General features: G+C 40.2%; 1 protein-coding gene across 1 annotated transcript in view; it reads left to right on the top strand.

Annotated features, from left to right (window-relative positions):
• The window catches only part of LOC134534400 (sodium-dependent nutrient amino acid transporter 1-like), a 241445-nt gene that overhangs the window by 143217 nt on the left and 71033 nt on the right, over window positions 1-27195 (top strand). Inside the window, exons 8-9 of the mRNA XM_063372865.1 lie at window positions 20111-20203; window positions 21236-21401. Of these exons, the coding sequence (XP_063228935.1) occupies window positions 20111-20203; window positions 21236-21401 (259 nt within the window). The remainder of the gene's footprint in view (window positions 1-20110; window positions 20204-21235; window positions 21402-27195) is intronic.

Below are 27195 nucleotides of genomic sequence, written 5' to 3'. Positions count from 1 at the left end.
TAAGTGTCTATGACTATGAGAATATACCTGTAGCCCTTGTTCACACGTGAATACTCAATCATTTCGATCAGGTCAGACTGCCAATTGTCGTCCAATCCTTTGATTTTTATTTTTCGTCGCGGATAATTACGTCTTGCGGGTTTATGCAACTCGCCCGCAATGGCAAACTTTGACATGATCACTATTCAATATATCCCGCTTCCCGTAATTCTTCAAGTATGGAAGTGATTTCGTTGGTGTGCGAATTATTTCCCACGCTCTGAGATGCCTGTAGCAGTCTAAGACGATCAACTAATTCGTTCGGTTCGTCCCAATATACATAGTCCAATTTTCTACCAGTGTCGAGTTTATAAATTCCGGCCCCTTCGATGTCTAAGAAAAGACTAGCTATCAAAGGATATTTCTCATGTTCATAATCTTTGAATCGACCTGTTTTCGGGTCATTTTTCGCGTAAACGGCGTTGGAAGCATCTAGCAATCTTCTATATTTTCGCAAATCCACCTCTGAATATCGTCGCGGTTTTTTACGAAACAAAAGTTCGCATAATCCGCGAGTAAGTTTTATCACCTCTTTGCCACATTCAATATTATCGCCGGACACTAAATGTACTTCCTTCGAACCAAGGACCCATTTACTACCTCGTTTATGCACGCCATACGTCGCATCGCTGTTTCGAGGCACAGAGGAGGCCAGGTACTCGCTAGCGAGAGGACCGACTTCGAATCCTTTTTTATTTCGCGGTTTCTTCCTAAGAGTTCGACCGACACGAACTTCGTCTTCGCTAGTAGATACGTTGGAATCGTCTGTTAATTGTGGACTTCGCTTTCGTTTGCCCGTGGACGTAGTTGACGGCTCTTCTTTTATTTCGATTTTAGTCGGTTTCTCGTTTTCGACGTCCCCTCGCCTGGCTATGAAACTATCCAGACGGGCACTCAAGGGCTTCAATTTTTCCTCTCTTCGAACCTCGTCGCTTAATCTGTGTTGCTTGGCGAGCAAGTACTTTGTTCGTATGGCCTCGATGACTTCGTGCAGTTGCTTAGCCAAATCGGTGTTAACATCCATATTTTTTTTTTTTTCTTATTTCGAAGCACCTTTAGACACCAGACGTGAATTAAGTTTTGACAGAAGCGACTTTAGGTCGTCGCGTCTTTGCGCATTCGAAACTTCGATCATGTCGCGAATTCGAGAATCCGAAGCTTCCACGCGCTGGTCTATGGCTACGAGGTACACGATTATTTCGTCCTTTGCGCGTTTTATTTCCTGGCCGAGTAGCGAAATGTATTTACGTATTTCATCATCATGTTTCACGGTGCATAGTTCGGTACGCGGAGCTCGACTGCTACGTCCAAATTTCGAAATGCTATGATTCATGTTTGACAATAAACTGATCGAAACCCTGTCTGTACCTTCCCTTATATAGAGGCCAGTCCTTTACGATGACTAGAAATCCGTGATCGTCTTTCCAACACAAGGAACACATGTCTTTAAATTCCTGAAACGACATGTCGGTGTTTACATGATCGTCGTAAGCGTGGCGTAAATTAAGTTCGTCCATGCGAAACAAAACTATGACATTTGCGTTGTCTCGTAGGAGATGTTTGGGTATTCTACCGTACGTCTGACACAGGTATACGCAGTCTACCTTGGCGTGTCTACCCATGGAAAAGTACTCTTGTATTACGCCTTGTTTCTCACAAGCCACATCATCGAACACAAACACGGAATTAGGCTTTGCCTCGTCGGTAGACACCACATCGGTATTATTGCTAAACGGAAAATACTCCAGACCATCCACCGAGCGCAGAACGGCGGCCAAGCGCTGGTACTTTGGCTGTTGCAACGACTTGGAATACAAGTAAACGTTCTCGAACCGAAGACCGTTTGGCTCCTCCAGTAAACTCAGTAAAACACACGTCTTGCCGCAGTTTGACGGTCCCGCTATGATGCAACGTACGGTGGACGGTAATAATATACCATGTCGTGATTCACGACCGAGAGTTTCATCGTCTTGCGTAATGCACACTGGCAAACAAACATCTTGCTTGACTACCTCCATCGTACTGACGAAAATTCTATAAGAGCAATCGTAGTTATTGATTTTAGGTCAGTTGCATGTAATGTCTCGAAGAGGCAGGAACAAACAACACATCGGCGCGGGACTCGTAAACTCGCTGATAAACAACCTACCATTCGAGCTACACATTCCCGGCTACAGATTTTGCGGCCCCCGGGACTAAACTAGCGAAAAGGTTAGCTCGCGGTGACGTGGGAATTAATTCTCTCGACGAAAAGTGCAAGCAGCACGATATCGCATATTCATTAAGCAAGGATCTGGAATCTAGGCACAGAGCAGATCATATATTGGCACAGGAAGCCGAGGTAATAAGCAAATCGCCGGACGCGGGACTAGGAGAGAAAATCGCAGCGTGGGGCGTATCTAAAATCATGAAGGCAAAGACGAAATTAGGAATGGGTGCTCGTCGCCGGACCAGGTCTCGCAAGACCAAGAAGCGCAAGACACAAAGATCCAATAAGAAAAAGGGCGGGTTTTTACCGCTGCTGGTGCCTGCGATAGGTGCACTAGGCGGGATCGCAGCAGCCGCGGCATATATCGCTAGAGCAGTCAACACTAGCAAGAACCAGAAAAATCAATTAAAGGAAGCACTTAGACACAATGCCAGCATGGAAGCCATTGCCATCGGTAAAAAAAAAACGGCGCAGGACTGTACTTACGGCCTCACAAGGCAGGCCGAGGCATGAAAAAGAAACGTGTAAAGAGAAAATCCTAAGTTCCCTGCCGAAACGACCGCTCACCAACGTAGATTTAATAAAGTACGCACGCAAACTTAAAATACCAAATTTCCGTGGCATGTTTATGCGAGACACTTTGCCCAGCAAGCCAAAGACACGTGAGTGCGCCATAATTAATTTAGACACGTCATCGGGTCGCGGCACGCACTGGGTGGCCTATGTAAAGACGGGAAAAAAAGCTACTTACTACGACAGTTTCGGTAATTTACGGCCTCCGCCAGAACTGCGACAGTACCTGGGTCGGACCACTACGATGTTTTACAATTACGAAACGGAACAGAGGCCCAATCAAACAAACTGTGGTCACCTGTGCTTGAGATTCCTAAGTATAAAATAAACGTACAGTAGCGAAAAACAATCAGTCATGTCCGTAACACTCATATTGACAGGTCGTAGCTCGCAGCTACGAGCCACATTCTACCCGCCTCTGGATTTAGTCGGGGAATGGTGTATCGGACTCGTAGATTTTCAAACTTATAATGCCATACCTAATATCGACGAGGAAAACTGCAAAATGTGCTTCTTGAAAAGTGATGGAACAACAGCTCGGGAAGTTGTCATACCTACCGGCGCATACGAGTTGAGCGATATTACAAATTACATCAAGCAAGCCCTGTCTCCAAACACAATATTCGAATTGCGAGATAATCCAAACACGCTACAGTGCGAACTTTACTGCAGTGAAAATGTCGACTTTACGAAACCTGGCTCCATAGGTACCATGCTCGGATTCGAACCGAAAATATACGCAGCCAAGACCTTGCACGTCTCCACGCGACCTGTAAATATCATGTCGACAAATGTAATACGCATAAACTGTAATTTGGCAAGTGGAACGTACCTCGACGGAAAACTAAACAACATGGTACACGAGTTTTCGCCGACGGTTTCGCCCGGATATAAACTGGTCGAAGTACCGCAAAGTATCATTTACGCCCCTGTGCTCGCCAAAACAGTACACGAAGTGGTAGTGGACATTGTCGATCAAAACGATAAACTAGTAAATTTTAGAAACGAAGAAATTACACTACGTTTACACTTGAAGCGATGGGACTGATTTTCAAGACCTATAAATCAAATAAGCGACACGAACCCAGGACCAGTCTGTTGCGAGGCCGCGGCGCGTTAACACCTCTTAACGTTAAGTATCTCCGCAGTTTAGGCTACAAAGTTCACAAGCATGGAAGATTATTTAAACGTGTCAGAAAAAGCTCAGTTTAGCGACGATGTAAATAAATTTGAATATCACTGCAACGCTCCCTACCTCCAAGGGCCGTACATGCCCGGTAGGGAAATACGCATCCCGGTACAGAAACAAGACGTATATACTCTACCCTGCCAGTCGTTTATTCGTATAAGAGGCACGCTGACAAAGGCGGACGGAACACATCCCACAACGGCGTATTTCGGACGAAACGGAATATTACATTTATTCGAACGAGTTATTTTCGAATTGAATAATATTGCGATCGATGAATCGTGGGACTTGGGCATTACCGCCACGATGAAAAATTACCTGTCTCTAACACCGAACGACCTGAGCGCGACCAAAATCGCAGGGTTTGGAATGGAACCCGATTTCAAAATTCCCATCTACGAATCTGGAAAATTCGAAGTTAGCATACCGCTTTCGATGCTTCTCGGCTTCGCGGAGGATTACAAGAAAATATTAATTCAAGCCCGCCAAGAACTCGTGTTAATTCTAGCGACATCGCACCTGAATGCTGTCGTGGGAGCACCCGGAAACGACCCCCAGCCGGTCGCAGTCACCGTCACGAGCACCGAGTGGTTTGTTCCGCACATAACCGTCAGCACGAAAGAAAGAGTCAGACTTTTAAGTTACGTGAAAAAGGACAAGACGGTCGAAATTGCGTTCAGGAGCTGGAATCTCGTAACGTGCCCCTTACTGACCCAGAATAGACGCAATCACTGGGTCGTCAAGACGTCGAGCAGTACGGAAAAACCTAGATATATAATATTAGCTTTGCAGACAGACAGACAAATGAACTTGAAAGCCGACAGGTCGGTGTTTGACCACTGTTTTATGGAAAATGTAAAATTATTTTTAAACAGCGAAAGTTACCCGTACGTGGACATGAACATTGATTTTGAAAATGGTGGTATTTCCTTGCCGTATCACATGTACACGCAGTTCCAATCTTCGTACCACGGACGAGAATCGCACCCGATTCTGAGTCCAGACACCTATAAAACATTAGCTCCGCTAATCGTATTTGACGTGAGCAAACAAGACGAATCGATTCGCAGTTCTATGATTGATTGTCGATTGGAAATTTCCACGAAAGATGACGTACCGCCACTCACAACGGCGTACTGTCTAATCCTACACGACAGAGTAATTAATTACGACGCGTTTTCAGGTCTCGTTAAAATATTGAACTAGATATAAATACGTCTGCATGTATCATCCCATCATCAGTCGGTTTCAGAATGTACTGCAACCTGCAAGGTTTCCAGAGCCAAAATGGATTCGTGCTCAAGGAAATTGCCGTCACTCACGACGGCCGGACTCGAACCCGCAGCTTCCGACCTCCGTATCCGTGGAAACTACTAGACGAAAAAAGCAAACGGTCGAACGAATGGTTATGTAAATATTATCACGGACTAGAGTGGGACGAAGGAAAAATTCCGTACCACCAAGTGAAAAACACACTTCAAGATTTACTACTGCAAAATCCGCGTGGTATAATCTACGTTGCCGGACCCGAACAGAAGAAATGGCTACGAGAACTGTGTGACGTCGGAGCAGCTGAAATCGTAGATCTACAGACCGACTACGGCTGTCCTTCCCTGCGCAAACTATGTGCAATGTACGACGTTAAGCATCCAAACGACAAGTTTGAACGTGTCTGTGCCTGCACAAACTCGCAGCTAATGCAGAAATGGCACACTCAATGTTAGTAGGAGCCTGCATATATATAAATGACGTACATACGTACGTGCCTTCAGTTGTCGTTCTACCCGCAAGAAGATGTTTACGTTTCATCCTGCTAACGTGTACGTGAGCGCAAGACCTAGCTTCAGCAGTGTCGAGTACAGCTACTGGGATTCCGGGTATCTACGTACATATACAGAAACCTGCGATGGAGGCGCTCAGCATTGGCGGTTTGCGCACTTTCCTGTGTCCTACGAACCGACTCAGCAGCTGGTAGATTGTCGCGAACCTGGAAACTGTGCCGTCTATCACATGAGACCACACACAATCCTTCCTGCTAGCATCGCTGAGGTAGTCGCCTCGTCTGCACGTGCAACACCAAACATGGACGTGTTGCAACCTGTTGCGACCTGTGATGCTTCTACGCAGACGTTCAAACGGTGTGTGTCTCGTCGTCGCAGTTCAGGCAGTGAATCTGTCCCAACTAGCACTGAGCCAAAGCCCAGGCGTAGACGTGGTCACAGACGTCACCGACCATGTCTTGTCGGAGTTGTCAACGTCACAGAAGATGACCAGCTGGAAACCCGTGTTCCTGATACCATGACCGGCGAACCAGTTGGAACCGGAGTCAACGAACCAGTTGGGACCGGAGTCGACGTGTCAGTTCGTGCGGCATTAAAGACTGTGCTTGTGAAAATGCTTGATTCCTTAACCTAATATGTATTTGTGTACTTTTTATAAATAAATGTGTAAAACTGGAACTCGTGTGTTTTTTATTTCTACAATTTTTAGGTACCTAATAAAAAAAATTTTAATACAGACATTATTTTGACTCATGAGGTATACCAGTAGACCACGGGTATATAAGCGAGGTTCAGACGACTGGACCCGCAGTTCACCTCTGACCATGGTGCAGTACGGACTTGCTCTCTTCAGGTAGTTTCGTGTGGTTTAGTTATGTCGACCGGAATAGACTATTTACCGTCAGCAGCGGGGACCTCGATGGCAGCAGTGATGATGGAGTCGGAGATCCCGATACCGACTGCAGAGGAGACCACGGCGGCGGTGGAGATCCCGATACCTGCTGCAGAGGAGACAACGATACGTGCTGTTCCACCATCAGCTGAAGTTTCATCAGCAATGGATTCTTCAACTAATGAAGAGCGTACATCGCATCAATGCAAATATTGTGGTGCATCAATAACCTGCAGTAGGTCTCTGACAATCTCTCGAGAGACATATAAGTGCGTCAAATGCGATAAGGTTTTTTCGCATTGTAACAGTCTGGACAGGCACAAGATTATGTGCATAGGAAACGAATCAAGTGATAGTATGCTTCCATACCATCAGACATCATCATTTATTGCCTTACCTGAGGCGATAGTCAACAAAAGAGCAGTAGTCAATTGCCAAAACTTCAAGGACCAGTTTTGTTTTAAATTGAGTATTTTGGCAAGATTTGTCGAGGGAAGTCATCAAAACCGTGTTGATAAGAGGTATTATGCTTTGGAGAATAAGTACAACTTCGATGGACTGTGCTATCCGCCACCGTTAAATCAGATAAAAGTTTTTGAGAAAAATAACCCTGAAGTCTCAGTTAATGTGTATGCGCTAAATGAGGATAATAAGGTGTGTCCGATTCGGGTAACCAAACAAGAAAGAAAAAATCATTTCGATTTGTTGCTTGTGACAAGTGAAGGCGGTTCTGCACACTACTGCTACATCAAAAACTTCTCCCGACTTGTGAGACCCCAGGTTACAAAACATCAACATAAGATTTATATGTGTAAGATGTGCTTTAAGTATTTTGCTAATCGACCTCGAAAATCAGGACTCACAGCTATACAGTGTCTTGAACAGCACAAGATTAAATGCGGAAATAAATCTTAACCAAGGCTTTAGTAATTTGTCTGTGTATTTTTTTTGTACTTGTAGTAGTGTAGTATGTATGTAATAAAAGTTTTTTTAAAAGAACTTGTGGAGTTTTTATTTTCTCAAACCTTACACTTTAGTGATACTTTTTTAAAATTAAAGTTGTTTTTTGGTATCGGTCAGGGATCGAACCAAGGACCTTATTCGATCTATTCAATCAGTATATTTATTGTCAATTTATTTAATGAATTTTGAACATGGTTTATGGCAATTATTTTTTTTACATAAAATTAAACATTATTGCATCGATCGGGTATCGAACCAAAAACGGGAATCCGTCGAATCAATATGTAAGTTAATGAGTGATTTATTTAATGAATTTTGGAACTTTTCCCGAATTCCTAGCTAAATAATTACGGATTTCCAAGATGGCGGTCAAATTTCAAGATGGCGGGTGTCAGAGCTGCCGTGAGGAGTATTGTCTTAGTTGAAGTGACAGCAGACCGCAGTGTTCAGGAAATATTCCTCGATTTCAGTTTTATTCAACATGCTTCACATTCTACTCTGTGTGGGACCCTTGTTAACCTTCAAAAGTAAAAACAAATTTAAATTGTAATTTTGTAATTTTTGTTGTAACAACACCGAAGCAATTGTACCTCATTAATTTAAATAGATCAACCCAATATAAAAAAAAATTATTTGTGACTTTTATTATTACTATTAAAAATATGTTAAAGGTCAAATTATTTTGGATAACAAACCAAATATATGTTTGAAAATATGTAATGGAGAGAAAATTCATATTTTATTAAATTTGCCGTTATGTTAAGTTAGTTTGGAATTTAAATACATAATAAGCTTAAAATTATTGAGTTTTAATTTTTTGTTAAATCTAAAATAAAACGTAAGTTCTTTTTTTTTTTCAAAGTGCATACCAGACAGCCCATTCTTTCTCATATCTGCACTCTAGCGGATACGAACTAAACTAACATGGTGTCAGCGCACTCTCGCCGACGAAAACAAGATGGTGGTCTCCAGCAACGAAGACAAGATGGCGGACATGACGTCATACTAGGTGACGATATATATATGCTTTAAGAAAAGTGGTGGGAGTCAGTCTGCCAAAAGTCACCACGGGGGAAGGATCGGTCGCCATTTTTAATTTTTTTGGCCTCACCGGGTTCGAACCGAGGACTCTTAACTCCGTGTCGTAAAAGTACATTTTTTAAATATTTTTTATTAAAATTTTATTAAATGGATTTTTTTATTAATTTTTAAAAAAAATTTCATTAAAATCGGATAATAAATAAAAAAGTTAAAGATGGCGTCCAAATTGCAATGGTGACGTCATCCAAAATGGCGGAAAACACATCGCCGGAATTTTCGAGAACACAATGACGTCATCCAAAATGGCGGATCCAAGATGGCGGATCCAAAATGGCCGCCGTGATCTACTTGTCCCGTTACGTTATGTCCCGTTACGCTGTGTCCCGTTATGCTGTGTCCCGTTACGCTCGTCCAAGATGGCCGCCGTGACGTCACAATCCAAGATGGCGGACCGACAATCACAATCCACACCCAGAACCCAGTCCCAGTATGCCCATTCCTATACTACTGGTTTGAATTTGAATCTATGATATTTATTGCCCATACATACTACTGACAAAATTTTGGCATGATTTTTCTATGGAATGAATTATATAACCATGTAGTAGGTAATATTTGTTTTGTTTAACCATTTAATATGTTTCGTAACCATATTACTAGAACTACTACAATTAAGTAAATGTTACTTTTGTGTGGTGCTATGGGCGTAGCTGAGCGGAACTACGGAGTACTACGGTACCAAAACGACTGAGGTTTCAAACAAACCCGTATAATATAAAAAAGCCGCTAAGTACAAAGTGGTCTCTACTTTCTCTGAAGTGAGACTGGTAGCATGAAACCCACCACTAGAAAACTGAGACAACAGACATCTCATGTAAGTCTGAGTCGAAGTGGATGCTGTGTCGCGTGCTCACTTGGTAGTTTGTATTTTTAATTAGGGCGAACTGATTTCCACGTCATTAATTTTATTTAAAATTATGTTTTTGATTTATTGCATCAGAATAATTTACATATACATTCAAATTTTCTTTTACAGCATGCAGTTTTTTTTGCATCAGCTTTATAGCAAAGTTAATCACAGATACGTTGATCGTATATTATTCCTTAGTCTTATTTGGACTTCGTTGTTTATTTAATCTAACATCACGAAAATTAACATAGGAACTGGAAATTGTAGACGCAGGAACTTCAAAACTGTTTTGTGCCATATTTAAATAAGGAAACTGTTCGCTTCCCAAAAAAATGTTGTAGGATTAAGTGCAGAAATATTTGTATCTGTCATCTTTAACTCTTTGAAAGCTATACAATTTTGGTAGCTAAATAAGTTCTTCTGAAAATAAGTTTTATTTCTTTTGGCAATATGTTTTTATAATGTTGTGTTTAGATACTTTTGTACCGCATCTAGTGATGGGATATAATTATTATCATTCAGGTAACGTGTGGTTTTACGTGTTACGATGTATTTAACATTTTTGTTGTAAAATTGTCGTTCTAAGTGCGGTTGGGTTAGCGGCCACGCGGCGCCCAATATGAACTGATAATGCCAGGAGCTGCCGTGAGGAGTATTGTCTTAGTTGAAGTGACAGCAGACCGCAGTGTTCAGGAAATATTCCTCGATTTCAGTTTTATTCAACATGCTTCACATTCTACTCTGTGTGGGACCCTTGTTAACCTTCAAAAGTAAAAACAAATTTAAATTGTAATTTTGTAATTTTTGTTGTAACAACACCGAAGCAATTGTACCTCATTAATTTAAATAGATCAACCCAATATAAAAAAAAATTATTTGTGACTTTTATTATTACTATTAAAAATATGTTAAAGGTCAAATTATTTTGGATAACAAACCAAATATATGTTTGAAAATATGTAATGGAGAGAAAATTCATATTTTATTAAATTTGCCGTTATGTTAAGTTAGTTTGGAATTTAAATACATAATAAGCTTAAAATTATTGAGTTTTAATTTTTTGTTAAATCTAAAATAAAACGTAAGTTCTTTTTTTTTTCAAAGTGCATACCAGACAGCCCATTCTTTCTCATATCTCATTGCTTCACCTTGCTACATGCCAAGCAAAGCGATCCATAGTCTTGTGTTGACGGGTCCCACTGCAGTTCCAGTTGGCTAAGGGTGGGACGGCAGTAACTGGTTCATGTCTGGTAGCAGAGCTGGTGGTTCCGGACATTTCCTTTGGATGTGTTTTGTTTTGCATATGTCCCTGCCTTATTACATATATTTTGGCTTGGGGCTGGTTCAGCAATTCTATTTGTTTAATGAAGTTTTGTGTGCACTATGATTCCGGAATATTTTATTTTAAATATGAGCTCTGCTTTGAAAGCAGGCTGTGTGGTCTAGCCCCTGTGGATGCCACTGCTGCCACCTTATGCCAAACGCTACGCACAGTCTTTTAGCCTAATTTACAACCTAACCCATAATTCATTAAAGATATTAATCCCAATGGTGAATACAACCTTGATCAACTAAAATCTTATTGCTTGAAGAACTAGTGCAAAACTTTGACGGGGAGAGTTTTGAACTTACTCTTACACGTATAAGAAATCGTTATGGCACCTTTAGAGAGATGTGTTTAAGATTAATTGGATATTCATTCCTTCAATTTGTTGAAGACACGGATAACATCATTTCATAATGTCTCCACTCAAGGAAAGATGTTGGTGGATAAGTTGAATTAACCCAATCTCGGCCTTGTCTCAAGCATGCTGATGTTCTCATCCACCACTCCTGAAAGTCTGCCAGTACATCTGATCCGAGTCAGTCGAAACTAGACTTTGGCCTAATCAAACTTACTGCCTGACACATGACGTTTCAACGTAACCTAGCCAAATCTACTTCAGCCTTGGTCACGAATTTAAATCCACAAGTTGTTTTTAATTCTGTAGTAAATATGTCTCTTGCGGTGTTACCATTGCGTACCTAATGTTGTCATCGTCCTGAAATTTTTAGTTTTATTTTAACTGCATTATTTTAACTGCAGTTGATCAGCATTAAAAGCTTGCGTGTGGCCACAAATACCATGAATGGACAGAGTAACCTGACATTACAGCTACGCCATATTATCTTTGAAAGATTTTTGCAATGGGAGTGGATGACTTGATGTAAGCTTTTGGACATACGCCATTGATATGCACATTTATGTCTGTAGAAGAAAGCTGCAAAAAACACAAATGACCAAAACACAAATTAAGCAAAAAATTGCTGTTGTCAGGATATAAACACCACAGAATACTCCACAACAGGAATATGGTCAACAAACAAAGAAAAAACAAAGAAAAATGGACTAACAAAACGAAAAAACTAAAAAAAACACACAAATGATGTCAGCACAAAAATACCGAACCCAAAAAATTCAGCACAACAGTTGAAACGAGACAAAAACACAGCAAAACGAAAAGACGAAACAAACACAATAGTTTTCCAAAAAACAGAAGAGAACGAAAAAAAAAAACATTGTGTTTGTTTCGTCTTTTCGTTTTGCTGTTTTTTTGTCTCGTTTTAACTGTTGAGCTGAATTTTTTTGGGTTCGGTATTTTTGTGCTGACATCATTTGTGGTTTTTTTTTTTCGTTTTTTCGTTTTGTTAGTCCATTTTTCTTTGTTTTTTCTTTGTTTGTTGACCATATTCCTGTAGTGGAGTATTGTGTGGTGTTTATATCCTGACAACAGCAATTTTTTGCTTAATTTGTGTTTTTGTCATTTGTGTTTTTTGTAGTTTTCTTCTACAGACATACGTGTGCATAGCAATGGCGTATGTCCAAAAGCTTACATCAAGTCACAGCTACGCCAGTTCAATGCGAAGCACTGAAGCAGCGATTAATGAATTTTTGTGTATGCATGCCTACAGAATCACAGGATAAGAGTACAAACCTTTTTGAACTAGGTAAACAAACCTGAAGTTTTAAATGTATTTATTTTTGAACAAACATAGTATTGCCCAGCGAGTTGAAAAATTGATGTAACGTATGGAACGTTATGGAACAATATGGAAATACGTTTTGATTACAGTGCGATATTTAAACCAACTCTCACCCTAATATGAATATATTTCTTAATAATTTTACTGGAATACATGTGTAAAGGACATTTTACTAATAGTTTTAAACTTTTGCAATATTTTAGTACATTTCTAAAATTTTAGTATTTTGAGGTATTTTAGTGATTATATAAAAATATTCACTAGTGCAGTATTTAACTATATAGAAATATTCACTAGTTTGTAATGTTCTATGATTATATGCTAGCATGTTTGTGAACCTCTTATTTCCTATAAGTACAATCATTATTTTGGTATGTTTCTATTGAAGAATTTCGTATCCTTGAAATTTTTGTAGGGGCTTTTGGAATTTGGTGCCAACCTACTGACATTATTTTTTTTAGTAATATGTATGTGTAATGAAAATTAACATGCCGTCTTCGGAAACGTAAAATTTTAAAAATTAATTATCACTTTTCCCTTTTTTCTCTTATATTTTTATGCACTGGATTTTTGAATTTGACATGTATTTGACACACCACAATATGGGAGGGAATTTTTTTAACGATATTTTTTGCATATTTAAATATTTTGATAAGTGTTTTTTTTTTTTTTTTTGCCGTCTCCGTAGAATGTGAAGATATTCCACCTTGACCTTGGGTTTGTATATTTGGGAGGCGAAAGTTCCTTAATTCAATGTAAAGCAATTGATGGTAGTTGACTTACGCCGTAGTAATCAGAAGATAGAAATAGTTTTATCCCATTGCCTGATTTACATCCAGCTTTCCCCGGGTTTTCTAAAGCCAAGTGTTTCACTTATATTGATTTGAACTCCCTAAATCACCAAATAATATTAGCTAAAAAAATTGGTTGTCTGTAAAGTCGGTTTACGGACGATAGTTTAACGTGACAACGTCATAACAAAACATTGATGAAATGATTGATCCAGAAGAAAATGAAATATCATATTCGGCCTGAGACTGAGCCGTAAAAGGTTTTTGCAACCAAACCATTTAGGCATTAAAAATATTATATTCTTTGAGGAAGAATCTTTTTTTTTTAGTTTTTCTATCTTTTGTATGATAAAATCTACCTCTGCATACTTTTATGAATAAAATTGAATCATTTTTTTAAAATTGAATTATCACTATTTTGTATGGATAAAAAGAAGGAGTGAAATGAAATCTACAATTTAATTGATAAATTTACTTTTATTTGCATTCATTAATTCAAATATATCTATTACTTTTGTAATGTCGCGCGCGCCGTATTTATTTTTACAAGTACAAAAATAAAGGTATCGCAGCGGCCGGGATTCGATCCGTTAAGTTTTGGATTGATAGTCAGCTATGCTAACCGCACAGCCACGAGGCCATATTGGAAATAATTGTTTCAGATGTTATATATGTTTATAAAAATTTTGTTTTGTGTTGTAGAAGTTTTAAAAACGTATGTAGTCCGCCATGTTTATTTCTTATAGTGGTAGGCGGGAAATTAATAACCGTACCGATTGTGCTGAAAATCGGTGAACGATCGTTAAATTACATAATATTAATAATTCAAACTACGAAAATATGATTGAAAAGTCAAATCGATGGTTGTTCCAATCGAGTAGAAGAGAGATGCCACGCATGCATACAATGAGCATAACAGGACACATCCGTAGTGGGACATCCGTAGTGGGACAATGTGCGTTACGGGACACTTTTCCGTGCGTGCAGCCGGCGTTCATCGATTTATTAGACGTTGTCACGTCAAAAATCTAAAACAATCACTAATTTCTGTATACTCTTTAAATTATAGATATCAATTAACTCATATACCTTACAGTCCTGCCACATAGACCCATGTTCTTACATTGTTGTTAGAACAGATGTTTTATGATTTCAATTTTAAGTTCGTTTACAACTATGCAGATAACCTTGTTGTCAATGCTGAAACTTTTAGAGCACATCTGCAACATTTTAGGGAAGTTTATTCATGTATTGAGAAAGCAGTCAGTACTGTAAATCCTCAAAAGGTCAAGCTTGTACTTAAGGCAATTTAAGTTTTAGGTCACAAAATTATTTCCCATTTGCCCAGAATGAACAAAAACCATAAGGGAATTTCCTCTCTCTGTGATATTTAGGAAAAATTATGATTCATTGGAATGAGTAGATTTTTCGACAAATTTACCCATAATTTGGCAGAATATGCAGTACCTATAACTAAGTTTGGTTGGAAAACTGTTATTTTGAATAGAGTGAAGCATAACAATAACAAAATGCATTTGAAAACTTTTAAACTAGACTTTATCAATCACTTAGTGCTACATAAGACTAATTTAAAAAAAACATTCATACTGATAACTGATGCATCAGGTTGGGCAATAGGAACAGAACAGTCATCGCTGAGGAAATAATGGCGTACGCCAATCCTTCGCAGATGTATCTAGGGCTTTAAAGCAGCAGGAAAGTATCCACTATTTATAAATTTGAATTTTTGCATGTGATTTGTGGCATTAAAAATTTTAGGCAATGTTTGGAACATGCTGCATTTTTGTTAGTAACCTATAATCAGGCTTTATATTGGCTTATTTCTCATCCTACGCAATTAGCCAAGATTAGTTATTGGTTCATAAGGCATAATTCTTTGAATTTTGAAGAATACATCTGAGGAACTCAAAATGTATTCGTGGATGCTCTTTCCCCCTTGTTAGAAGACGTCCAACTTAGTAATTCTCGTGACGCTGAATTTAATTGTACGGTTATTTTAACTGATTTCCCTTAAGCTTTCAAAAATATTCAAACCCATCAAGAAGGTGACGAAGTGTAACATATTATCCAAAATTGGAAATCTGGCATTTAACAAGAACCATATTCACTGTCAAAGAGAAATTTGTATTGTAAAAAACAAAGAAACAAAATTTATTTTTTGCCCAAAAACTTCAAAGCTTTTTTTTCTTCATTATTTTCAGTCTTTACCTGACAGCGCTCATTAAAAATTTATAAAATTATTAAAATAATCAGAAAATACTAATTTAGAAAAGCATACACACAAAATTTTCTGAAAGAGTAAAACTTTCACATCTTTGTGAATTCAGTAAGCCTGCACAGAACACATATTCGCCGAGAAGTCGCCAAGAAACTGATGACTTATCCCTAGACGATCTGTGCTGCACCACAGTCAGAAATGGACTGAGAGCCCTGTCGGTTAGATCTCGCTTTTATACCCACAGTTGCTGGCATACGTGAGTTAAATAATCAACTTTATGTTTATTAAATTTATTTAATAGATAAAAATGAATGTACCATATTATTCTAGAAATAAAAATACACAAAGTCCAAGTTTTACTAATTTATATTGAAAAAAAACACAAATGAATATTAAGTTAAGACATTAAAGATTTAAATAAAAAGTCTTTAATGCTGCAAGGACTGCCTCATCGACTCTTGATCCTGCCTCATCGGTTCTGGTTCCAACTGGGTCGCTGGTCACGGGCTCAGGAACACAGGTATCTGACTGGTCATCTTCTGCGACCACAGCTGCTACTTGGCTTTGACTCGGTGTTTGTTGGGACAGGATCATTGCCTGAACTACGAGGAGACACACGACGTTTGGGCATCTGCGTAGATGCATCGCAGGTCGCAACTCGACAGAGTTTGGTGTTTCACGTGCAGACGAGGCGACTACTTCTTCGACGCTGGCAGGAAGGATCGTGTGAGGTCTCATGTGAGGGACGGCACAGTTTCCAGGTTCGCAGCAATTAGTAGCTGCTGAGTTGGTTCGTAGGACACAGGAAAGTGCGCAAACCGCCAATGCCGAGCGCCTCCATCACAGGTTTCAGCATATGTGAGCAGATACCCGGCATCCCGGTAGCTGTATTCTACACTGCTGAAGCTAGGTCTTACACTCACGTACACGTTAGCAGGATGAAACGAAAACATGTTATAGATTGGATGGCAACTGAAGACTGTTCCACGCCTTTTATACATGCAAGCTCCACTCCCACTGCGAGTGCCATTTACGCATTAGCAGCGAGTTTGTACTGGTACATACTCATTTTAACTTGTCGTGTGGCTGCCTGCAATACTTTGCACTAAGCTTGCGCAGGGAAGGACAGCCGTAGTCGGTCTGCAGGTCTGCGATTTCAGCGCCTCCATTACAAATTTGCTCAGCCATTTCTTCCGCTCAGAACCGGCGACATAAAAAATGCCACGCGGATTCTGAAATAGCAAATCATCTAGAGTGTTATTCACTTGATGGTAGGAAATTTTATCTTCGTCCCACTTCAGGCCATGGTAATATTTTCATAGGCATTAATTCGAGCATTTACTTTTTTGTCCAATAGTTTCCAAGGGTACTGAGGTTAGAAGGTGCGGGTTCGAGTCCTGCCGTCATCATATGTGACAGCAATCTACTTGTGCAAAAATCTGTTTTGGCTCTGGTTATCTTGTAGGTAGTAGTACCTACATCTTGATGCTAGAAATGCTCGGCCAAAACTGACTTAATCTCGCAAGTGCACCAATATTTATGAGAGAATTTTCACAATCTTGTCTTGATAGTTGTAAGATGCAAATGAATCGTAAGTATCAAGACAAAATGATTAAGTGTTTGGTGGAATATTTTTCCGCTTGTAGATTACTCGATTCTACAGTCGATGATGTTTGAATTTATTCGATCGTCCTGTTTGGAAAAGTCAAACACCATTAACGTGCCTTGTTCTTGAAACTGTCGGGACTCAGTTTCGGGGACCTTCTACGGCAATAGTATGCTTTCTGAAATTTGGCATACATTTGAAATGCGAGAAGAAATATTCTGTTTTCAAAGTCTTTGTTTATGTCCACGCACAGGTAGCTTTCAATATGTTAAAATATTTTTACGTTACGTATTTGACAGTTATCGAACACGGAGCAGTTCACGCCTGCATTAAGCTGTCTTCTAGTCTGAAGCTTGACGATGATGTATCTTGGTTTTCCATAGCGACATTGAGGCAAGCCAGGGTATGTTTTCAGGCTCCAGCATCTGAAAAGTACTTCAATGTTCTTGCCATTTTCTACATTCTTCAGCATCTTGATGCGTTCCACCGAGCTCACTTGGATGTGAGGCAGCATTACTCAATAGAATGTAGTGTAAGCGAGACAGTCTCTTGGTTTTCTGCAGCAGCGACAATTGCATTAATGTGTATGTTGGCTAGAAGCAGCACGAGCTCTTGTTTCGAATTAATGATTATATGCTTATAGTCTTCAGTAAATACAAGAACCATGGACAGAGGAACGCAAACTTCGAATTTTCCTTCGGCATAAACAGGAAGCTTATATTCATCTTCGAGGTCCCTGCCTACCATCTTTGCAGCAGAAATTTTATTCGGCGTGAGCCAAAGATAACTCCTCGTAGTAAATGTTATGCCCACATATCTTTGTCTGGTCTACATCGACGCCACTGAGTACGTATGTAATACACTCAATTCGGTGAAGAATACCATTTGAAGATATTAACATCGTTGTCGGATGGGTGCCATCTGGTTTTTTCTCAGCATTCTTCTTAATATGTAGAAACGACTGCGAAGGTAAAGTAAAGATATCCTGGTGCTGTACAGAAATGCGTACATTTTTTTCTGAAGGTAATGCATACGACCCAAGCAGGAAAGGCTGGTACTTGTGCAGTTTCATTTTCGTAATTATATCATCAACAATAAACGGATCTTCCACAGAGAGGATTTCGTCCTCCCAATTTGTTTTGCACTTTTCCTATACTAAGAATAAACTTTACCCCCCCAAGTGTTATCGCACCGTCGTCTTGTAAATATTTAGTTCTTTGCACCACAATGCGATTGTTTTTATAACTGTTTGGTGTCACAAACTTTATGCTCATCGCTTCATGTGAAGACGTAATGTAATTTTTTCGTCTTGAAAATTCACCAAGCGTCCTCGCTAGTCAACGATTATTTCGACGATTTCGTTTGCGCTCTTCACAATGACTGGAATGTAAATGATACCTTGCAACACCTCAACCAGCTTATATCCTGGCGGGACCATTGGCGAAAATTTTTGTTTAGTCTTCCATTGAGATACGTTCCACCTGCAGAATTTCAGTTTATTCGTATGACATTCACGGGCAATATGTTTACTGCTCGCATATATTCGTACGTTTTTCCTGCATCGTAAATCTTTGGTTCAAATCCGAGTATCGTGTCTATGGTCCCAGTTTTCGTAAAGTAGACATTTTCACTGCTTGTTAGAATGGTTTTTTGGGTTCTTGGTTTTCCACGCAGTTGAAAGACTATCTTATTTGGTAGCTTTTCTTTGAAGTTATTTACAATATCGTCAATTTCGTACGCACCAGCAGGTAATTTTATTAAAGGTTTAAAGGTGATGCACCGATTAAAGCGTTTAGTAATCACATTTAAACATCTTGTATAGATTTTTTATGTGTGTTTGTATCTGTATCCGTCCTATATTTTATTGTCGCTGTTCTAAGGTTCTGTATGGGCGCAAAGACGTCTTGAAGTTTATCACGAGCGGATATATTCCATTATTGTGGGGGAACTGTTTCTTTCTAACGGGCTTTGTGTAAAAAAAACGCTATAACTATTATTCGGATTGTAACGAGGATACACTAAGGGTGATAATGAGATGTATGTTACATGTTTAGTTGCCTCTACACGAAAGAAAACTTTATATATTAGTTATTTATTCTGAATACGTACTTGTATCCGTTAGCATTATTATTTTTAGAATAAGCTTTTTTTTTTGTGTTTTCAAAATATTACCCAAGGTGCTATTTAAATTCCGGCTTAAGCTGGACCTTTTTGCAAATTAAATTTTTTGCTGTGTGTAATTATTATTTTTTAAAGGCTGTACAGGCAGGTTGTATATATTTTTGGAAGTAACTTTGATACTCTCATGCTTTGTTTGTGTTCTATTTCCATTTTAGAAGTGGAGATACAGTAGACATAAACATATGTTTGTGTATGTATCATGGCTTGATTATATTACGTTCTAAAAATGTTTATATATATATTAAAAATTAAATTAATAAAGTTGGTTACTTGCCGGAAAAATTGTTATACACATCCACACAAGCTGTGCATGTGGCATTGTAAAACATACTATGATATAAGATAAAACAGGGTCAATATTAAATATTTCATAATGTGTTTTTATTTATTTCATGAATTATGTTTATTTTAATCATTTCCCAACCTAAAAAAGTTTTAAATTTAATAAAAGGCACTGCTTTTTCATATAATCCAAGAATACTTTTGCTCTAACATGTTACATACTTCCAAAATAGTCAAACATTTTTGAGTAAAAATATTGATTGGGATTTAGGCAACCATGATATCGTATGGCGTGTGTATAACTGAAGCCAAAATATTGTGTTGTATGTTCTGCATGAAGTTAGATACAGAACGATTGAATTGTACTCTCTTTGGCTTCGCCTGTTTCAGACTGACGTTCCTGATGCCACTGAGTGACAACGCCATGTGGTTTGGAGTGAACGTCGCCCTACTGTTCCTTTTATGGACAGTCTGCATGCTGCTGTGAGTACTTATCCTGCATTCTGCTGGGAATAGCGTGCATTCTGCTGAGAGTAGCCTGCATTCTGCTGAGAGTAGCCTGCATTCTAATGGGAATAGCCTGCATTCTGCTGAGAGTATCCTGCATTCTGCTGAGAGTAGCCTGCATTCTGCTGAGAGTAGCCTGCATTCTGCTGTGAGTAGCCTGCATTCTGCTGTGAGTAGCCTGCATTCTGCTGAGAGTATCCTGCATTCTGCTGAGAGTAGCCTGCATTCTGCTGAGAGTAGCCTGCGTTCTAATGAGAGTAGCCTGCATTCTGCTGAGAGTAGCCTGCATTCTGCTGGGAGTAGCCTGCATTCTGCTGTGAGTAGCCTGCATGCTGCTGTGAGTATCCTGCATTCTGCTGAGAGTAGCCTGCATTCTGCTGAGAGTATCCTGCATTCTGCTGTGAGTAGCCTGCATTCTGCTGTGAGTAGCCTGCATTCTGCTGTGAGTTGACTGCATTCTGCTGAGAGTAGCCTGCATTCTGCTGAGAGTATCCTGCATTCTGCTGAGAGTAGCCTGCATTCTGCTGTGAGTAGCCTGCATTCTGTTGGGAGTAACCCGCATCCTGCTTTAAGTAGTCTGAATGCTGCTGTGGATATTATGCTGCAATAAAAAGCCTTCATGTTTTTGTGAGTAGCATGCATGATGCGGTGAGTAACTTGCGTGCAGTTATAAGTTTTTTTTCACATTATCAACGCCAATGACATTAAAGATATATAAAAATTTTAATAATGAAATGAGGAAAATTCAAACAAGAACAAAAGTGTCCCAAAAACAAGGTATGCTCATGGCAATGTAAAAATATATATCTACATATTATTTATTTTGTAAATATGGTTTTACTTCTAATCCTCAGCACCTAATTATGCCATATATAATACAGAGGTATACAGGGAAAATTTTGTGTAACATTGAAAAAGTCGATTTAACACAGTTGTGCTCCCAGAAACCTTTCTTCTCAAGCGATGTCGAAGGAAAACAATAATTCTGTGACTTCGACATGATTGCAGGATGTTCAGGAGCGAGCGGTCTTGTCGAGTGGCGATGCTGCTCTCATACTTCCCGACCATGTGTTGCCTGGTGGCTCTTCTGGCAGAGTCCCTGGCCAGAGACCCCAGTGCTGCAGGCCTGCAACTGCTGGCCAGCCCCGACTGGGAGGACCTGCTCAGCAGCCAGGTACCTGGACCTCACATCCCTTCCTGGCATCTAGCTCACTCCCTGGCTTCGAGGTACCTTGCCTCTAGCACACTCCCTGGCTTCAAGGTGCCTTGTCTGTAGCACACTCCCTGCCTTCAAGGTACCTTGCCTCTAGCTCACTCCCTGCCTTCAAGGTACCTTGCCTCTAGCTCACTCCCTGGCTTCAAGGTACCTTGCCTCTAGCTCACTCCCTGCCTTCAAGGTACATTGCCTCTAGCTCACTCCCTGGCTTCAAGGTATCTTGCCCTAGCTCACTCCCTGGCTTCAAGGTATCTTGCCCTAGCTCTCTCCTTTCCTTCAAGGTATCTTGCATCCAACTCACTCCCTGCCTTTAAGGTACCTTGTATCTAGCTCACTCCCTGGCTTCAAGGTACCTTGCCTCTAGCACACTCCCTGGCTTCAAGGTGCCTTGTCTGTAGCACACTCCCTGCCTTCAAGGTAACTTACCTCTAGCTCACTCCCTGGCTTCAAGGTACCTTTCCTCTAGCACACTCCCTGGCTTCAAGGTACTTTGCCTCTAGCACACTCCCTGCCTTCAAGGTACTTTGCCTCTAGCACACTCCCTGCCTTCAAGGTACCTTGCCTCTAGCACACTCCCTGCCTTCAAGGTACCTTGCCTCTAGCACACTCCCTGGCTTCAAGGTACTTTGCCTCTAGCACACTCCCTGCCTTTAAGGTACCTTGTCTCTAGCTCACTCCCTGGCTTCAAGGTATCTTGCCCTAGCTCTCTCCTTTCCTTCAAGGTATCTTGCATCCAACTCACTCCCTGCCTTTAAGGTACCTTGTATCTAGCTCACTCCCTGGCTTCAAAGAATCTTGCCTTTAATTCACTCCTTGATATCAAGAAAACATGCCTCTAGCTCACTTAATGCTTTCGAGGTACCTTGCCCCAACTTATCCAGACACCAAGTTACTAATTTTTCCGTTGATTAATCCCCAGTTCCCACTTTATTACCTACTGTTTTGATTTTGGGATTCCAGTTACCTTTCCTCTGTCAGATTCCTTGGCTTCGAGGTTACCTAACCCTATGTTCCGTCCGAGCTTTAAATTGAATTATCATTAGATCACACTCTTGCATAAGGGTACATTCCATCTCGACTACTCCCTGGCTTTGAGGCAGCTCATCCTATGTTGTTTTCAAATTCCTGGTATATTGCTTCTTGTGCACTGCCACACTGTCGTTACTAACCCAGCCTCCAACCCAACAACCTTCAAGGTGTCCAAACGAGTAACAGGCGATTTGCCTAAAGGCAGTTTGCCTAAACATGAATTCGTTACGGCGATTTGCCTAAAGTCATTTCGCCTAAAGGCGTTTTGCCTAACGTCAAATTGCCTAACGGCTATTTGCCTAAAGGCGATTTGCCTAAAGGCGATTTGCCTAACGGCGTTTTCCTTAACGGCGTTTTCCTTAACGGCGTTTTCCTTAACGGCGTTTTCCTTAACGGAGTTATGCCTGACGGCGTTTTGCCTAACGGCGATTTGCGTAACGGCGATTTGCCTAACCGCGATATGCCTAATGGCATTTTGCCTAACTCCTATTTGGTCAACGGCATTTTGCCTAATGGCGATTTTCCTAACGGCGATTTTCCTAACTGTGTTTTGCCTAACTGTGTTTTGCCTAAATGGCGTTTTGCCTAAAATTAGGCAAAACGCCTTTAGGCAAAACGACACATGCCCGTCCAAACACATGGTTGGCAATTAAAATATGTTTTTGCTCGAGCCTCAAATTTCACATTCTAAAAGTGCCAGCAATAAGCAGAACCACAGTTCTTGCGCGTTGCAAAAACTAACACTGACCTAGCATCCAGCCCAGTGATCCAGCTAATGTTCGAGAAATATGTTGAGTGTGGAAGGAACAATGCAGCTCGAGCTGGAAAGCACCCCAGTAAGAAGCATGCCCACTTTAACGATTTGCATGCCAGCGCCGTTCAGCGATTAAAGTAATGTATGCTGTGCTATTGCATACGATATTGCGCTAAAAATATTTTCTGAACTTTATATGAATTTAATAGCAAAGCCTTTATGTCACCCCAGCATTATAGTACTGAACATTTAGGCATTTTTTAAAGATGGATAAATGTAAATAAATATCCTCCATAGTGCAATTTTAAGGCCTTATTAATACTTTGTTTTTTTTTAATAATGTTAAAATATATTATTGATAATATTTAATGTACCTTTGATTGTGATATTTATTTTGGAGAAAATTTTACATAGTATTTATCAGTATTAAAATTACATATTTATGCTCCTACTATTTCGTGATTAATTGTTAGCAATATGCAATTTATCATACAGTATTGTAATATTTTACTATTTGAATTTTATTCGACCTTATAACAAAACCCGCCTCCGTTCTTACATTTATTTTCTTGTTTAGATTTGTGCTTTTAATGTTTTTGGCTTGGCACCACATAATTGGGCGGGGTTTCAACTAAGCCATAGTAGTAGAGAGTCAGTATTATTTTGGTTAAATTTTTAGTTAATCACATCTCCCAGCAAATGTCGGGGACATGGGCTATCGTTGCCTTTGGTATAACAAGGGCTTACACCTAGCCTTCAGCCCTATGACCTAACCAATGTTCCTTACACATGTTTCTTTGCGAAAGGCAGAGTTTGGCTCAAGCTGGAAACCACCCAGTTAGAGGAGTCGGCATCTAGATTAGCAACAGTTCTTCCACGTTGCCTCACCTTTATTACTGGCCGAAATTCTTCCCCGACAACACTACTGGTGTCCAAAATTGTGTGGTTGGTGCTTAAGACACCTGTGTACTCTGGATGTCTACCGAATAGAGGATTGTCAGCAATCAGCTGAACCACTGCCAAACCTTCATTTCTAAATGAGTATTCATCCTAACAACCACATCGGTGTCCCAAACATTTCGTCAGCTCAGAAAGCATATTGTTTCTCGAGCCAGAAAGCACCTGATTAGAGTAGTTTGAGCAATCAGTTGAACCACATTTCTTGCATGATGCTACTCCTCATTACTTACGACACCTCTATCCCGACAAACTCATCAGTTTTCATAACACATAGATGGTGCAGAAGACATACTTTATTTGCGAGCCAGATATTATTGTATCAGATAAGTGTCCTCATTTAACAAAACCGCAGTTCTTTCATGCAGCAAAATCTTCGTTACTGGCTGATTTTCCAGACCAAAACCCCCACTGGTGTTCTAAACACTCGGTAGGGAGGAAGTGGACAGCTGCTCGAGCATAAATCACCTGTTCAGAGGAATGTCAGCAGTTCCAAGCTGCCACGCCCTCGTGAATGGCCGAACCTCCAGGCCGACGACCTCAGTGGTGACACAGACACGACCTCAGTGCGAGCCAGCCACGCTGCTACTCGATCCGGAAACCACCTGATCTTAAGGGGCCCGCCTCGTCACGGGTGTGTGTGTCAGTGAGGCAGGACTGGCTGGTGCTTCTAGCGCGGTGTCTCCTCTGGACTGGCACGCAGTCTTCTGCCAGTGCATATGAGCGGTGACCGTAACATTATATGGCAGAGAAATGAAGATAATTGTGCAATGCAAGTCCCTTAAGTTATTTCAAGAATGTGAATATGAAAACATGCGTTTTAGCCATTTTCACTCTTCTAACAATACAGTTCAAAAACTTAATCCGAAATCAAAAGTACTTTTCGGCCCTCAGCGAACTCTTAAATGTTTTTCGTAAGCAGCCCCCAATCGGATATCTTGAGTAGTTTGGAAATCGCGTTGTTTTCCCTGAAGCTCTGAGCACCGTGTGCGTGCCCGGGTGGGCGGAGCCCTTAACAGTGTCGGCAATCAGTAGAGTCGCACTAAGTGCACATTGTCACACCTTGGTTATTAGCCGGGCCTTCATCCCAGCAAACTCACAATATTCCTAACACGTGGTCGGCACAGAAGGAACGTTGTTGCTCGAGCTGGAAATCTCCCGATCATAGTTCTGTCGCAATCAGCAAAACAAAACCACGTTTCTTGCATGCAAACACACCTTTGTTACTGGCCAATCCCCTAGCACCATTTTCTTGAAATGCGTAGTAAACACTTACCAGCCAGTATGCAAACGTTAAGTCCAGTACGAAACTTTGTCAAAATTGGTGCACTAAAACAGGTCCACAAAATGACAAGTCGATGCAGGCATGCAGATGAGCAGAGCTAGTTTTACTTTTAAGTTCGTTCTGACATGTAGGGAATCTCTTAGAGTGGGGCTCGATTCTGAAATGCACACTGCGAGTATGGCGGTAGGCGTGATTGTTGTCGGGTTTCCCACATGCGTGGGGAGTCATGACATTCTCGAACACTAGCGACATGCCACGGCCGCTCTCTGAAACCAGAGCGTCATTTTAGGAGCTCCCCAGATGCGAGGCTATGCCCAGTGATGACAGTGCCGGCGGATGGTTCCATCAGTGGACAATGATTGTAGCCTCGTGCACAGGCGCTTGAAAACTGACGACATGTTGTAATGACTCATTACTAATGAGTAACGAGGAGTAATTGAGAACACCACAATGAGGCCCCCAGGCGGGAGAACCCGTCATCGCTACCGCCGAGCCGAGGTCAACATGGCGGACCCTCGTGTTGCATATTCCAATTCCTGTACATCGGGGAAAGCACCAAACGTGTTGATATCCCAAATTAAAATTTATTGTAGCAACACTATTCTCTAATACATATTGTAAACTTAAAAAGTCATAACGAGAAGTAATATAAACTTTAAAAATCATTCGAACACTTGTATTATTGTATTTGTTACACATTATTACGTATATAAAAGGAACTGCTTTATTGGCAGTGTTGGTCTTCACGCCGCAGCACGACTCGTTCCTTATTCAGCGCTGGCGTCCGATAGCAGCAGCTCTTGTACACAGTTCCCAGTAAGCCGGCGAACAATTGTTTCAAACAGAAATTAAATCACTTTTATAATGTTGGTAAAGGTATTAAAAATGCTAGATAAATTATGTGCACAAAACAGCATAACAGAAATATATTTAAAATGTTTAAAAAAATAGCTTTAAAAGAAACTGCAGAAATGAAAGCCAAAGTGTTACCAAATTAGAGAAGGAACTAACTCATCTTACTAAATGAAAATAAAATTTAAAATGGTAGTATAAGGTGACAGAGGCGCACCCAGGAATTTTTTTTCTGGGGGGGGGGGGTTGAAGTTTGTTTTTTTATGAAGGAACACCGGTTTCAAAAATAAAGGGGGGCCCGGGAGTCCTCTCCCGGGAAAATTTGGATTTCTAGGTGAAAATGGGTGCTATTTAAGAAGTTTTTGCATCTAATTATTGAATATACTTTTGGTAGAAAAAAGAATAATTTTTAGTACGGTACTAAGTTTTGTTTTAGACAAGAATCAAACAAAGATACCTTTATCAAACCCAGGGTCCGCTCAAAATCAGTATTATTTTAATAGCATGAGAATCATAGCATGCATTAAAGTCCACATTCTGTGCAACTTAAATCACTGACAATGATGGTTTGCTTTTTGCTGCATTCACACACACAAATTAAGTTCACTCTACGAGTAAAAACAAAGGGTATAAAATTCACACATATAATGTCTAGTTAAAACTGCAAAAGATACAGTCCAAAGTTATGCAAAAATTGAGATAAACGTAGCGCACAAACCATTCTTAGTTTTTATATAAGACAAACTAATTTGTAAAAAAAAAAAAATTAAAGTAATTCACGGTAGCAGACTACAAATGTAATACTAACACCATAATGTATACACTGACTTGAAAACATCTCACAAAGTTTGGTAGATTGAGCGCTGCCCATAGCC

Source organism: Bacillus rossius, chromosome 7, assembly GCF_032445375.1.
Source record: "Bacillus rossius redtenbacheri isolate Brsri chromosome 7, Brsri_v3, whole genome shotgun sequence".
Lineage (NCBI taxonomy): Eukaryota > Metazoa > Arthropoda > Insecta > Phasmatodea > Bacillidae > Bacillus > Bacillus rossius.
The sequence above is the reverse complement of the archived record's forward strand: the minus strand, read 5'-3'. Positions and strand labels throughout refer to the sequence as shown.